This window comes from Sylvia atricapilla, chromosome 2 (assembly GCF_009819655.1).
Source record: "Sylvia atricapilla isolate bSylAtr1 chromosome 2, bSylAtr1.pri, whole genome shotgun sequence".
Classification (NCBI taxonomy): domain Eukaryota; kingdom Metazoa; phylum Chordata; class Aves; order Passeriformes; family Sylviidae; genus Sylvia; species Sylvia atricapilla.
Window position 1 is genome coordinate 87,600,784 of NC_089141.1, and position 14,597 is coordinate 87,615,380.

The 14,597-nt window shown below is 40.1% G+C and overlaps 1 protein-coding gene across 1 annotated transcript in view; it reads left to right on the forward strand.

The window, feature by feature from the left end:
* Window positions 1-9,330: 9,330 nt before the first annotated feature.
* The window catches only part of LOC136357982 (pinopsin-like), a 76,939-nt gene continuing 71,672 nt past the window's right edge, over window positions 9,331-14,597 (forward strand). The window contains exon 1 of the mRNA XM_066313716.1: window positions 9,331-9,729. Within this exon, the coding sequence (XP_066169813.1) occupies window positions 9,378-9,729 (352 nt within the window). The 5' untranslated portion in view covers window positions 9,331-9,377. The remainder of the gene's footprint in view (window positions 9,730-14,597) is intronic.

Below are 14,597 nucleotides of genomic sequence, written 5' to 3' on the forward strand. Positions count from 1 at the left end.
CCTTTCAGGTGGTTGTAGAGTAAGAGAGTCCCCTGAGCCTCCTCCTCTCCAGGCCAAACACACCCAGTTCCCTCAGCCACTTCTCATAGTACTTGTGCTCCACTGCCCTTCTCTGGACACAACCCAGCACCTCAATATCGTTATTGTAGTGAACATAGAGTTCTTGATCCCAACATGGAACTCGAGGTGTAGTCTCACCATGTAGAGTACAGGACAATCCCTGCCCTGGTCCTGCTGGTCACACTAGTGCTGGTCCCAGCCAGGGTGCCATTGGGTTTCCTGGCTGGGAACACTGTCAACTCATATTCATCTGGCTGTTGGCCAGGAAGTTGACACAGCAAAGTTACAGGAAGAATGGTTTCCATTTACTATAACCCTCAGAAAGAAAGCTACCAGATACCAGTTTATCTGAAAGTACAAGTTTGTCTCAGAAAGATAAACATTTTGTCCTATCTAGAGATGCTGTGTGGTGCCTGGACTTGGGGTAACTCTCAGCAACACCAAGAATGAGAGCAATGGAATTGGTTGGAGAAAGAAGAGGGGACATGACCACAAGTATTCCTCACATACTGTGGAGTCAGGGAGCAGCTAGGATCTGTTGTCCAGACCCAGACTCTGCAAAATGCTTCCTGTCTCACTAATTAGATGTGTCTTTAGAATCTTTAGGTTAATTAAATAGAAGCTGATTGTGATTTAGATTTCAGATGAAGTCCTAAAATGAGAAAGAACCTCACACAGGCATTTCAGAGCCTCACAGAAGCCTAGGAAAAATCATCCCCCCAAAATAAGACATGAACTGAAAGAACTGGTTCACTGAATGGTCACGTAGCTCTTGCTGTGATAGTCAAAAGGCATCTAAGGCAAAGTTTCTAGACAGAATTTCTAGCATCTTTTATTAGGCCAGATAGTATACTTGGTAAAATAGATAAGCCTTATGCATACAGCTTCTAGCCTCTATTACAAATAATATGTTTTGTTAGACCACTTTTTGGAGACCCACACTCCTCTGGCTTATCTCTTCTTAGAAAAGAGTTGGACGGGATTTTCAAGGATGTCTCAAAACACATTAGATACCTCTGTGTGGATAGCTGAATCCAAAAATTGTTTTTAAGTGGAGAAACTTGGCTTTGACACACAAATTCTCTCCTAGTTTATATGAAATTAAAACTATCTTCTTCCACACTGATTTGTAAGCATTTCAAAATCTTTTAATAGTGGTTTTAATATGATGTAACATGCTCTTAATTCCAAAACAGGAATTACTGTATCTTTATATATAATCCTAAATTTTAGTAGCTGCTTTCAGTCTTGCCTTCGTATGATTTCTGCAGAATAAGGAGATTATGAGCAATTTCAATCTTGGACTCACATCTAGTGTTCTCTTTCCAAATTCACAAACTGTGGAATCTGTGCCATCCAAAACATCTAAGTACGTAATCCAGGCCAATGCATTTGTCGTCTGCTGCCATTTTTTCTAAGCAATCAATGAATTGGTTTCCTAGGTGTTGGCTGTGGGAAACTGTGATAAATCTGAGGATACTTTGGTTTTGCTTCATTGTTAAATACCATCACAGTAAGGATCTTCAGAATTATTAGCGCTTGTACGTGTGGACAGGAAGAAGAGTTTTCCTCCCTTCCCCTATGTTTTCTCCTGATTTTGTTACTGTCATGCAAAATAAAATTATTCCAGTGTTATCACAGCAGTTAGTTGGCAAAACCATGGAATGCACCCCCATTGTCTAATATCCTGGGAATGCACAGCATGTCACTGAGCCCAGGAACTGCCCTACATCATCTGTTGAGCCAATGAAGCCATGACAGTTGATGTCTTTTTCGTAAAAGTAAGGAAAGAGTCAGGAAACTTTATTTTTTCTTTTTGGAACATCAGAAGAGAGGTTACTCCTAGTGCTAAGCTGGACTTGTAACTGGGTCTTTCAGAGAGCAATATTAGAGAGATTATAAATGAAGATACTAAAAGCAGTTCCCATAGGAACATAAGAAAATACCTTAGAGGACTCTTACATGCTTTCAAATAACAGGTATCTGGACACAATCTCAACTTCCCACATGCCATACAGATGTAGGTGAACAGAACAGCAGGTGGTCTCGGTACTGCTCCCAACTAGATTAATTTGCTGTCCCTTCTTCTCTATGATATTTGAGACTTCACTAAAACACACAAGATTTGTTTGAAAGCAAGAGGAAAGCAGGAAATTCATCGAAGATGCTGGAATTCTCTATTTATTTTTTTTTTTTTTATTAAACCACCCCAGGAATTAGAATCAAATGTTTCCACTTAATTTCTGAAGCACCATCAGGATGTCAAAATTAGAACTGAAATGGACACCAGCCAGAGCATGGCAGGTCTTCACTGACACACCCTGGCAATTAGTAATGCTGCCAAACTGCTCTGAATCTGTGAAACAAAAGGAGATTCAATGAATGTAAACTGCCTGATGATTGTTTTGCACTGATAAGGGGTTTTATTTTTTGCTGCTACAGCACACTTTTTGAATTCTTCCAAGTTCATAGCAAGTGAATTTCAAATCACTTCTTTTAGTATTTTTAGTAAGTAGTTTAATCTGACTTTGCACCAGGTAATGAAGTTCAATTTAACAGTACATATTTTCATGCTGTTGAGAAATTATTATAAGTATCTGCAACTAGTGACTGTACTTGTTTTTGTAACTAGATGGAGAATTTCAGAGGTAGGCATTTTACGTTTTAAAAAATGAACTCTTAATTTTAATTTTAGTTAGGCATCTCTAAAGGAGGTACACTCTTGCTCTCTCTCTGAATGTGACATTTGCATGATATTTTGTTTTTGGGGGTTTTTTTAAAATTTTTATTCTGAGAGAAGCAGTTGTTAGTTTACAGTAGAATTCTAATCAACAAAATTGTGATACAGTGTGTTTTCTGAAAATGATGGTGTTAAGTATTTTCCTGATATATTTCTTCAGAAAATCCTTATTTTATTTGATGAAATAGTTTTACTTAGACTGAATTTTGGAACAAAATATTCTTATTAATAAAAGATATGAGGTCTGCTTAGGCTTCTGGTGGGGAAAGATTTTATTATTAATCTTCACAGCATCTTTTATTTTTCTGCTCAGCCTCTTTTCTATAACAATAGGTGCATTGGTTGGTCTGTCTTGAAGCCAGTGATGGTGAAAAAGCTGCAAACGTGATCAGATAAGAGGTTAAATCTAGGTGGATTAATATGACTATGATGATCACTTTATAGGCTTTAACTGTGATCTACACATTTAAAAGTTTCATTAGAAATTCAGCAAGAACCAGAGCTAAGAGATGTCACACAAAGCAAAGTATACTCTAGAATGCTTTCCTCTCAGTGGTTTTATCCAGCAATTCATTTCCCATGGGCACTTTTGTTTTCCTCTGTAGAAAGACCAGAGCAGTTCGTCTCTAAGAACAGTATAGTAGTAGGCAGTAGTAGTGACAGAAAGACACACTACTACACAGTTTTTCAAGCCATATGCTATTTCTGCAGTACACAGACGTATTTCTGAAAACATTGGTTTCGGCACACAGCAACCACAGTGCCGTAAATGCGTAAAACGTAAAGATTCCTGGAAAACACAGACAAAGCAGATGACTGATAAATTACACCCAAGATATGTCTGGCTTTAGTTTCGGCAAGTCAAACCCGCCACGTTCTGACACGTGTTTAAACTGACCGCCGCCGAGCCGCTGTTTACACCCGCTTGTTTAACAAAACCAGAGAAAGAGTTTCCCAGCAGCAGGCGGGAAAAGCGCGCCCAGCCCACGCTGGCTGCGCACACGAGCGGCACCACAAGAGATGTCCTGGGCAGCCGGGCTGGGTGCCGGTGTGGGCGCTGGGTGCCGGGGCGATGGGTGCCGGGGCGCTGGGTGCCCGGGGTGCCGATATCCCCGGCTGTGGCACCGCCCCGGCGCGGGCGGAGCTTGAGGGGGGCTGCTCCGCGGGAGGCGGACGAGATGCGCCTTTCTCCTATTCTTTAATGTAGCAAAACCATCTCTCTGTTCACTCTCCCCCGCCCTCTCGAAGCTGGATGTTCCCGCAGCCCACCGGGGAGGGGACAAGGGCGAGCCCGCCGCCTCCATCCCGCGCAGCTCCCGGCTGTCGGTCACCGCCGCCCGCCGGGACAGCCCGGGCTACCGGGGCTCCTGCTGCCGCCGCTCGGGACGTGTCTGCCGGAGACCTGGGTGGCTGTTTTCCCTTTAGGTTGCTGTGGATGAAAGATACAGGTGGGTGTTTCTTCCGGTGTTCTGTGCCACTCTCCCCTACCAAAGAAGTGTGAAAAAGTTTGTGAAAGAAGAATCCTAAGCGAAGGTTGGCTGAAGAGGCTTTTGCTTGGCGCTGTGTTTGGAAGCCTGGGCTGAGCCCGGGCGTTCAGGAGGCGCCTTCAGTCCTCGCTGCCGCCGCCGTCCCGGCTAGGAGACGCTTCTGATGGCTCCAGCCCAGCTCAGGAATGGGTCTGTCTCATCTACTCCTAGCGTAGACATTTCTGTGCACAAACTTCCTCTGTGCACGTACGAGGGCTTGCCGTAACTTTAACTTCATCAACATGTGTTCTGTACTTACGCCGTTCTCATTTCCATGTCTATGTCACGAACGTGACCTGCTGAAGGTCTGTCGATCTGCAGGCAAGAGATTCTTCCACAGACAGGAGGTTTTAGGAGCTGGGAGATACCCGAACTTCTGAACCACAGAACTCCTCCCAGTCTTTCAGCTTAGTCCTAAAGACCTCTCTCTGGATCTCTTGAAATCTTGCAGTGTGGCTTGGAGCATGGAAAAAAATAGTCCAGAACACATGGAAACTCTGGCTTCAGTGTTATGAAGTCCCATGAAGACCCCCATCTTTCAGCTGCGTTTTAAAAGAGTTGTTTCAGCTGATACCTCTGGTTTTGGACGTTTTCTGTTAAAAACCATTTAGTTTGTCATCTGGAAGATGAGGTTAAATGTGTGTCAACTTAAAAATACATTATTCCTGTCATAATTCTGTCAATGAGTCAAAAAAGTGATTCTCCTTCATAAAAATTCATTAAGGATTGTCTTTGGAATGTTATGTAAGGGGGTTGTTTTTGATTGTTTGTTTTTTAATTTAACTTTTCATTAGACATACGAGTTCTTAAATGAAGGAAAACCACTATTTTAAAATTGATTTTTATCTGAACAACAAGTTGATTTAGGTTGTGTACATATATAAATATAAGTGGTTTTTTATAGCTCCTTTATATCCCACAATAATAATGTAGATGCAATGGAAAAGGGTAAGATTTTTTAGTAATATGAAGTTTGATATATCTATTTTTTATTTTTATATCTAGTTTTTTTCAGATTTTAAATATTTAAAGTGAATTAAGCATCATCTTTGGCATGTTGCACAACTTGCAAGAGAAGATGGTAAAGAATTTCAGATGGTAAAGAATTTCCCAGTTGGAAACCCATGAAGCTAATGTGTTCAATAAGTTATTTGGGAGCAAAGTGAGAAAGGAAATAAACCAGCTTCACTGCTTAAACTAATGTGTAGTGTCAAGTGCAAAAAGAAGCCTCTCTAAGTATTAATGCCTGTGCTCCCAGAAGCTGATCTAACATCTTCTGAAACCTTATTTTTTTTTCCCAACAGACTACTTCAGAGAAAATACAAGCAGTGATGGCTGCCTGTTTTGCTGTATCTTTGGACTTTTACTGTCAGAACCAGTTAACAGATGCAGCATTTAATAGCTGGTGACGTTAAATGAGCTTTTGGCCGTTTCACCTGGCCGTATGTTTTGTATCACTTTGGGTATATTTTCCATTCTGTGTCTACTCTGACAAATTCAAGAAGACAAACTGGATGTTCATTATTTGCTGTGGATGGAATTATAGGTTTTATTGTTTTGGGGTTTTTTAACATTTTTTGAGAAGCAGAATTGGCAATCCTCAAAGCTCCTGAGTTTTCTCGGAGTCGGGAGGGTTTAGGCTGTACTTCTAGCTCATGGAGCCCTGGGGAGTGCAGAGTGTCACCTGTAAGACAGGGTTAATGGAGCTCCAGAGTAACCTCTATTAAACCAAGCAATCTCTCTGGAGGAAAAAAAAAAAGAAAGAAAGAAAATAGAGTGAACCTTTGAGCACAAAAGCTCATCTACAAGTGTTTTTCAGCAATAATGGGCATTATTCAGTTAAATGCTAACATTAGGTAATCTTGGACCCATTCTTCAAGGGATTAGTTATGGGATTTTAGAAGCTTTTTTGAAATCTGAATTTAGTTTTTACCTCATCCATAAGTTTAAGAAACTTAGCCCTTTATACATGAGCACTTTATACGTAAGTCTTAAAAAGAGACTCCCACATAGCTCAGATCTTCCTCTGCAGACCTCTGTCTTTGAAATTCACCCAAAAATTTTTGAAGATTGTCTTTGTGCATCATGTTTATCATCTTTTGATATCGAGTAGCCATATGGCTTGACCTTCACAGTGTGGGTACTAATGTTTGAAAACGTGTCTTACACTGAACCGTCAGGCCCTGCTCGTCTTTCCTAGGCATTATGGTATCACTTCCCAAGACACCAGGGCAGAACTTGCCCTGCTAAAGCTGTGTGAGTGGTGGTCAGTGTAGAAATGACCTGGGTACTGGGCTGTGCCTGCACACCTAGTGTCACTCTGCTGCATTCTAGTCAGCTGAGTCCCATCCAGGGAGTAAATGTCCCTTTATAAGCACTATCAATATGAACTCTTATATGTTGTTAAGAATGTGGGACAACTGTATAATAGGCCTACAATTTATTATTTATATTTTGAGGTATTTTTTTTAGTCATAGGATAATATGTGTTGGAACAGATGTTTAAAGGTCATCTAGTCCAACCCCCCTGCAATAAGCAAGGACATCTTCAACTCAATCAGGTTGTTCAGAGCCCCGTCCCACCTCACTTTGAGCACTTCGAGGGATGAGCATCTAACACCTTTCTGGGCAACCTGTTCCAGTGTTTCACCACCCTTGTTGTAAAAACACTTCTTTATTACTGACCCTAAATTGACCTTCCTTTAGTTTAAAACCCTTACCCCTTTGCTACAGGCTCTGCTAAGAAGATTCTGCCCATTTTCCTAAAGTCCTCTTTAAGTGCTGAAAGGCTGCAGCAAAGTCTCTCCAGAGCTTTCTTTTCTCCAGGTTGAGCAACACCAACTCTCTCTGCCTGTTCGCATAGAAGAAATGCTCAGAAGAGTATTTTTAAATTTTGGTTTTTGTTCCACTGACACTGTTGCACACTACAATTACATGGACTCCGAGTTTCAGAAGGCTGAAAATTGCTCTTATTTTTGGGATGTGTGTCCTTTATATACTTTTTTACACGGACCAATTTGATTTGTGACAAGAAGACAAACCTCTTCAATCACATTGGTCAGACCAGAGGGACATCAAGAAGTCCCTTCTAGGGAAAGAATGTAAACATAGGTACAGTTACAAAAACATGTATTTTGTTTACAGAAAATTCCTTGGGAAAGGAATTTCAGAAAACTAAAACATCTCAGGCACGAACTAGGGCTACATTCCATTAATGTTTGACTCTGTTCTTTTAAACACAATTACAAGTAAATTTAGAATATATTCATGGTTAGACCCAGTTAATTTCCTTCTATAACCTGCAACCAGCATTGGGTAGGAGATTTTCTTTTTTTTAATTGTGGGAAAAGGACTTAAAAAGTTCTTTATCTTAGATATGCTGCCTAGTACCCTTTCCAACATAAATTACAATGTACCTCCTAAAGGGGGAAGAAAAAATATGAAAGCATCAGTGTTTTGTTTCAGATTCTCAATGACCAAACAGTAGAAGGTCTGTGAAGTGTACATTATTTACTCGCCAGTAAAAAACCTTAAGACAGTCTGTATATGTTGGACTTTAAAATCACTGCAACATTTAGCACAGTGAGTTTGTGGAAGTAGAGAAATACAAAGACAAAGTACTTATTCCAGATGTTTACCTTGACAAGAGATATAAAAGAAAAAAGCAAGCAACCCCTGAATCTTCAATAAACTGTACTCTCAGTTTTCTAGTTGCTAAATACATATTTTTCTATTAGACAATTTCCAGAATACAACAGTTAGGAGTAATGTAGTAGATGCTCCATTTTAACCTGTGCAATCATTCTAGGAGTGCGTGACACATGAAGGAGAAGCTTTCATATTGCTTAGTCCAGCAGGCTATGGGTATCATGCATTTTCACTGAGGAGTGGAAATTCATATATATGTGTGTACATATAAACACATCTCCATTTTTATGGAAAATTCTGTGCAGAATTTGCCTACAACCACAGAGAAGGTAGGCTATGTAGATATGAATTCACATTAAACACTTTTGTTGCACAAAGTGCACAAACAATGTATTCACTGCATGTGGGTAAAATTTACGCCTGTGATAGGAGAGATGTGAGGATTTGGGTGTCTGGCTGGTTTATAAATAATAAAGGAAGACATCTGTTCACTGGTAAATGAGGGAGGGGAGATATTGTTATTACAGATCTGCAAACCTTTGTGTGCACATGAGAGCTTGAGGGACAGCATTTGGTATTTTTCTTTCTAGGTAAAGAAATACCTTCTTCTTCTGAATTTGTTATCATTTTAATAAAGGCCAAGCCAAGAATGAAACTTCACTTGGTGTAGATTGACTTAATGTGGAGGAAGACAAAGTTCTTCCTGTGTGAAGCTGATGCAAAAGATATGTTTGGCCATGCATTTTCTCAGGTGAAGAACTTTTCTAGGAAGGTGCAAACAACCTTCTCCACACTAAACTGTGAGCTAAGGGAAAATTGCCTAAAACATACAAGGAAATGTAAACAAACTGATGTTTTTGTTAAAAATCAGAGTGAAAACTGAGAAGAATGAGAGATATTTGTTACAGTTCAAAACAGGAGGAACTGTTAATAAATTATGTACTTACTTTGTGCTCTTGGTGTGGAAGGAGTTGTTCGGTTTTAACTGCTTATTTTTTCTGTATTTTCAGAAAGACACCCATTGTCAGAGCCATTGATAGGGCTCCATTTGCTCTGAAGGAGGAGACCCTGCTGAAGCACCCTTTTAAGATGCCTTCCATTCTGAGCATCAAAAACATCATCTAATATTATCCTAGGTTTAGACAGGAAAGATGAATTTGACGTGATTGTTCACTTGGTTCCACTACCCTGGAGTTACTGCAGAGCTGCCAGTAGCCCCCTGGAAAGACACAGTGCAGGAAAACAGTCCTGTGCTGCAATACAGTGTTTCACACCTGCATAACCATCTAAGAGATATCTCATCTGAGCAAAGCATAAGGCTCCTGAGATGATTTAATCTGGGATGGAATGACTGCTGGAGTACTTCAGCAAAGGGCACCCAGCATCTCTGCCCTCACTGATCCATGACAAAGTCCGAAATGAACCACACTTGGATGTATAACCTGAGCTTTGGTGCACCTGCAGATCCTGTTGAGCCAAGGGCTGGACTCTCACAAAGTGGGCACACAGTGGTGGCTGTTTTTCTTGGATTAATCTTGTTTTTTGGTTTCTTGAATAACTTGATTGTCCTCATCCTCTTCTGCAAGTTTAAAGCCCTTCGTAACCCAGTTAACATGCTTCTCCTGAACATCAGCATCAGTGACATGTTGGTGTGCATCTCAGGCACAACCCTCAGTTTTGCATCCAACATCCGTGGCAAATGGATTGGAGGGGACCATGCTTGCAGGTGGTATGGCTTTGTCAATTCCTGCTTTGGTAAGAGTTCAATGGTGATTCATTACTATTCTTCTTTTTAACGCTGGTGTACGAAGCAAACGTGATTAGGGAGCTAAATGCTCTTCTGTGGTGAACAGAAGTATACTTTTATTGCCTTGTTATGGTCAAGCACAAGTGTCTTACATAGTTTAAAAGGTTTTTAAAAAACACTTTATGAAAGAGTAGCAGAGATCTAATAAATATTTCCTAACATATCTTATTTTTCAAAATTACTTATTTCTTAAGAGCTAAAAATGGAATCTAAAAAAAGGCAAGCCCCTGGAGAGAGTTGGATTAAGTGTATGAATGCATATAATACTTCCCTCTTTTTCAGGGAAATCTGTTCCATTGCTGAACTACAGGTCCCTCAGTACGGTTTCTGTCATGAACAAAGCCTCCTGAAAGTACTCTATTTACCATTTTTAATTATCTCTCCATCTGTAATATGAATTCCTCATGTCCCAGATAGTGAGTTCTTATCATTAGATGATTTCTGTTCTGCAAAGCAAAATCTTTATTTTAGAATTGCATGCTTGCAGCTTCAGTAGAAAATTAAGTTTCAGAAATAGATTTGTCAGAACTGATGGGTAAAGTATTCAGTGTTCTTCTCCTGTCCAGACAAAATTTTTTTGCAATCATCTTTTGCACTGCTAGATCAAAGTGTTGTAACTGGATTTTTTAAAATTATTTAATGGAGATAAAGGACAGTGAACATTCATAGGGCAGCCTTTATCCCTCCAAGGATGAGGCCTGTTGCCTGAAGATGCCTGTTGCATCACCAAGCAGTGATCACTCTTTCTTCATTTATTCCAACATTCTTAAAAAGATCCACTAAAGCATAAGCTGGCCTGTGGGTGCATGTCTGGATATGATCCTTATCTAACCCAGACCAGGGGACTTGGCACAGCTCCTTCTTGCTCTACATCCTTGCTTTGGTGCCTCCAGGCTGTGAGGACTGGACAAACACATTCCTGGCTCTTCTCCCACCATGGATTGCAGCATGTCTTGTGTAGCCCCTTTGACCCAAGAAGTGCTCCCACAGCTCTTGATGTAAAATCAGGTGGTGGATTCAAACACATGTTCTCTACCTGAATTATAAGCTGTGTGCTGATTCCAGTGGTGTGGTCTCTGGTACCTGTGCCTTCCTCAAATGTGTGCTCCACTCATGACCATTAACTCATCCTGGAAGTTTCCTCTGGGAAACTGCTGCTTTGTCCAAAGTGAAGCCTCAGGAATTAGTAATGCTGTGTAATATAAGAGCACTTACTTTGGCCATCCAAAAATAGACTCTATGGTCAACAACACCTTGGCTTATTTTGGTAGGTTGTTTTCATTTTGGTCTATGCTGAGCAGAATGACATATCTTCTTCCAGGTTTAATTTCCATTTTTGTGTGTTTTATGAATTCCAGTGTTTCTGTAAGTAGTTTTCGTAGACAGAAGGAAGTTAGGACTGGGTTTTTTTCTCCATACTTTGAGCTTTCTTTTTTTTTTTTTTTTTTTTTTTTTTTTTTTCCCATTGAGAGGGGGGAATGACATTTGAAGAGAGGGGGAAAAAGACGTGGGTGTTCAAGAGCTTAGAAAAAAAGGTGTGTTAAAGGTTCCATATTGAGCCTGCTGGCTTCTGTCTGGATACATGTGAGTTACCATCCTTCGACTGTGGAATTAGACCTGCAGATGGGTGAGTTGCTCCCTGGGTGTTCTGTTTGTGGAATAATTCTTCAAAGTCAGATCTGTATGAATCGGATCCATGGCAGGAGTGCAGATTTCTATGCTATTGTTATACTTGTCTTCATGTGATAGTTCCTGCTATAATTCTTAAAATTGATTAGATCATCAAGGAACACACAAGCAAACAAAACAGCAAAACCCAGCATGCCAAAGGTGACCTCAGCTCCTCTGAGTGATGTTTGTGCTGTCAGTGGGGTGTCCTGGGAAGCTGAAGCAGCCTACATGCAGAGGTAGTTTAAACTGTCCATAGCTCGTGTGAAAGTCTTGCAGCACTCACATTTTTTCTTTCATTAGTGCGTATTATAAAGGGCATAATGAAGAAGTTTGCTTGCAGAGTTATAATTAAAAAATGTTGATTGGGATATAGCATAAATAAAAGCAAGTAACAATAGCAGGTTGCCTAACATTTATGTGATTTTACAAACAAATTTTTTTTATGCTCTTAAATATCATTATTCATCCTTTAGCTATTCCTAAAAACATCTCATACATTTATTAGCTAAAAAATTAGTTTTCCCTCCTTGGTACCTCGTATCTGATTTTGGCCCATCAAAGACAAGAGAAAGGGACCTAATTCTCTAGATCCAAAATAGAGATGTGTGACAGTAAGATGAACTGAAGTTCAGGATCAAGGTTGGTAAGAATAAATGAATAAATGCTTCAATATTTTTATTTGAGGGGTTTTTGTTGTTGTTGTTGTTTTTTTTTGTTTTGTTTTGTTTTGGTTTTTTTTGTTTTTTGTGGTTTTTTTGGTTTTTTTTTTTTTTTTTGTCATGGGATAGATGATCCTACTAGGATAAACAACAGTACGGGAACATACTGTTAATGATGTTAAGTGCTAATGAAGTTAAGTGTTTGCAGATATGGTTTTGTGTGGGAAGACAGATACAGTGCTAAAGGGAATCCTGCCTCCGGTATATTGCAGCTGTGTTAATTACCAAAGAGTGGCAACAGCCTTGCCCTCACTGCTGTGGGTGTGATAAAAGAGTGAGTTATTGGTGGAGGGTCACTAGGAGTCTTCTGGCTGTGCTGTGACGAGGAAGGGACAGGAGGTCCTGTGAGGGACAGATCAGGTAAGCTGCTGTACGATGGACAGACGGGGTGAGGTGGCCGTGCTTAGGGACAGGAAGCAGCGAACCAGAACTGCAGAAGGAAGAGAGAAGAAGTAGAGAAAGAAACAGAGCTGTGGAGAGCTGCCCATAGGATTGCTACATAGAAAAGGTACAAAAGCCTTCTAGATAACATGGTGCTGGTACTTGAAGTTTCATTGAAGCACTTTGAGTGCAGTGGCCATCTCGACCATGACAGTGTTGGGTTGATTACAGTGGTGCTGGGTTGCTGGTTGGACTAGATGATGTTGAAGGTCTCTTACAATCTTGATGATTCTGTGATGCTCTAAGCTCACTGGCCCCACTAGAATTGCACTTTTTTGTACTAAATAAAGGTACATACCTTTTCTTTTTCTAACTGCAGTGTCTTTCTAAATTGTGAAGAAACTTTAAGTGGGTAACTGAACTTCATGACTTGGTGATCATTTAATGATGTGTAAGATACACCTAAGCCAAATTCAAACTGTTAAAATATTTATAAATACAGTTAATTCTTACAAGTCTTCTGAAAGGACTGTATTTTAAAAGGTCATTTTCCCCTCTCTCACTTGTTTTATGATATGGTGAAAGCCTCCTTTGTGTTTTAAAATAAATGGAGAGTGAAGGTGTTATCCTTCAGGCCTGCACTGAGAAACCATGACCCAAGAATTAGCACCAGGGGTTTGCCATGGGGGCAATGGAGAAAAATTATGGACAAAGTGTATTTTGTTTAATGTTTAATGTTTTGTTTTGTTTAAATTTTGTTAACAAAGTATATTTTGTTTAATAATTACTTGCTGCTATCCCTATATCTGCTTTGTGATTTCAAACCAGACATGGAAAGCACAAGGTTTGGGAGCTAATGGGAAGTGCAGATGCTGATCAACAAGCATGTAATGGGGATTTTAAGGAGAAAATTAAATAATGTGAGATCTGCTATGGAAGTTTGAGCTGTTGGATCTTGATCTGGGGCAGCATCAGCAATGGAGCTGGAGGAGAAACAGCATGGTCTGTTCCCAGAGTAAATGATTTTGCCCTGGTGCTTGTCCTTGATTGCAGCTCTGTTAAGTAGGTCACTGCAGTGAAAATTGCACATGTCACTGAGTTGGGGAAATGGATGGATTTTTAAAATCTGCTGCCATTACCCACCACTTTGTCATGGTTTGACAGGCTCATGGTTATACATTTAAGCAAACAGGGAAAGTGACACAGGGACAGGATCTATTTTCACAGCTGAACTCTCAGTAAATTTTGCAGGCAAGGGAAAAAAAAAAGATGTTTAAATAGATCATGAAATTATTAAGCATTAGATTTTAATTTAGGAAAAATATATTATTTTTAAGGCAATCCCATAGAGACCACATACACAGGAAGTGATATGCCATCCTAAGATTCTTGCAGTTTTGATCATCTCACATGCAATCTCTCCACAGTGCTTTATTAAACATTTCAAATCTCTGGATAGGTTAAAACTTTCAGAAAAAAATTGTGTTCTCCCAATATTCTTGCACTAATGTAAACTTCCCAAGCATGTAGGACAGGCAGAATTTGAGCTCAGTTGACTTCTGCAGTTGATTCTTAGAATCACCACTCTCTGCCATGTCATATCAGGATTAAATATTAAATAGATTGATACATATGAGAGAAAAAGCTGTTTCTGGCTCCAGAAATCCACCACTAGATTCTAATGTTGGAAAAGTTCCAAGGCACATGGCTAGCAGGGGAATTTTGGTGCCTGTTGAACTGTTAGGTTTTGTTTTCAGATGTCTGCTGGTTGTTTCCTCTTTCTTGGCCATTATGGTGGTTAAAATACCTCACAGCTTACCTGAGAAGTGGTTTCCAATATTTCATTGTAAAAAGTGAATTCTGATTCGTGTTGTGTAAAAGACCATCACTGTTCTAGAGGAGCCAGAGATGCCCACGTCACACAAAAGCTGTATGACTCGATGTCTGTTTCTTCCCACACAGCAGCATCCTGTCAGTCCTGGCTGCAGCAGAGGGGCTGCAGTCCTATCTGAAGTAAGGCATGTAGATGTGCCCTTATGTCCACT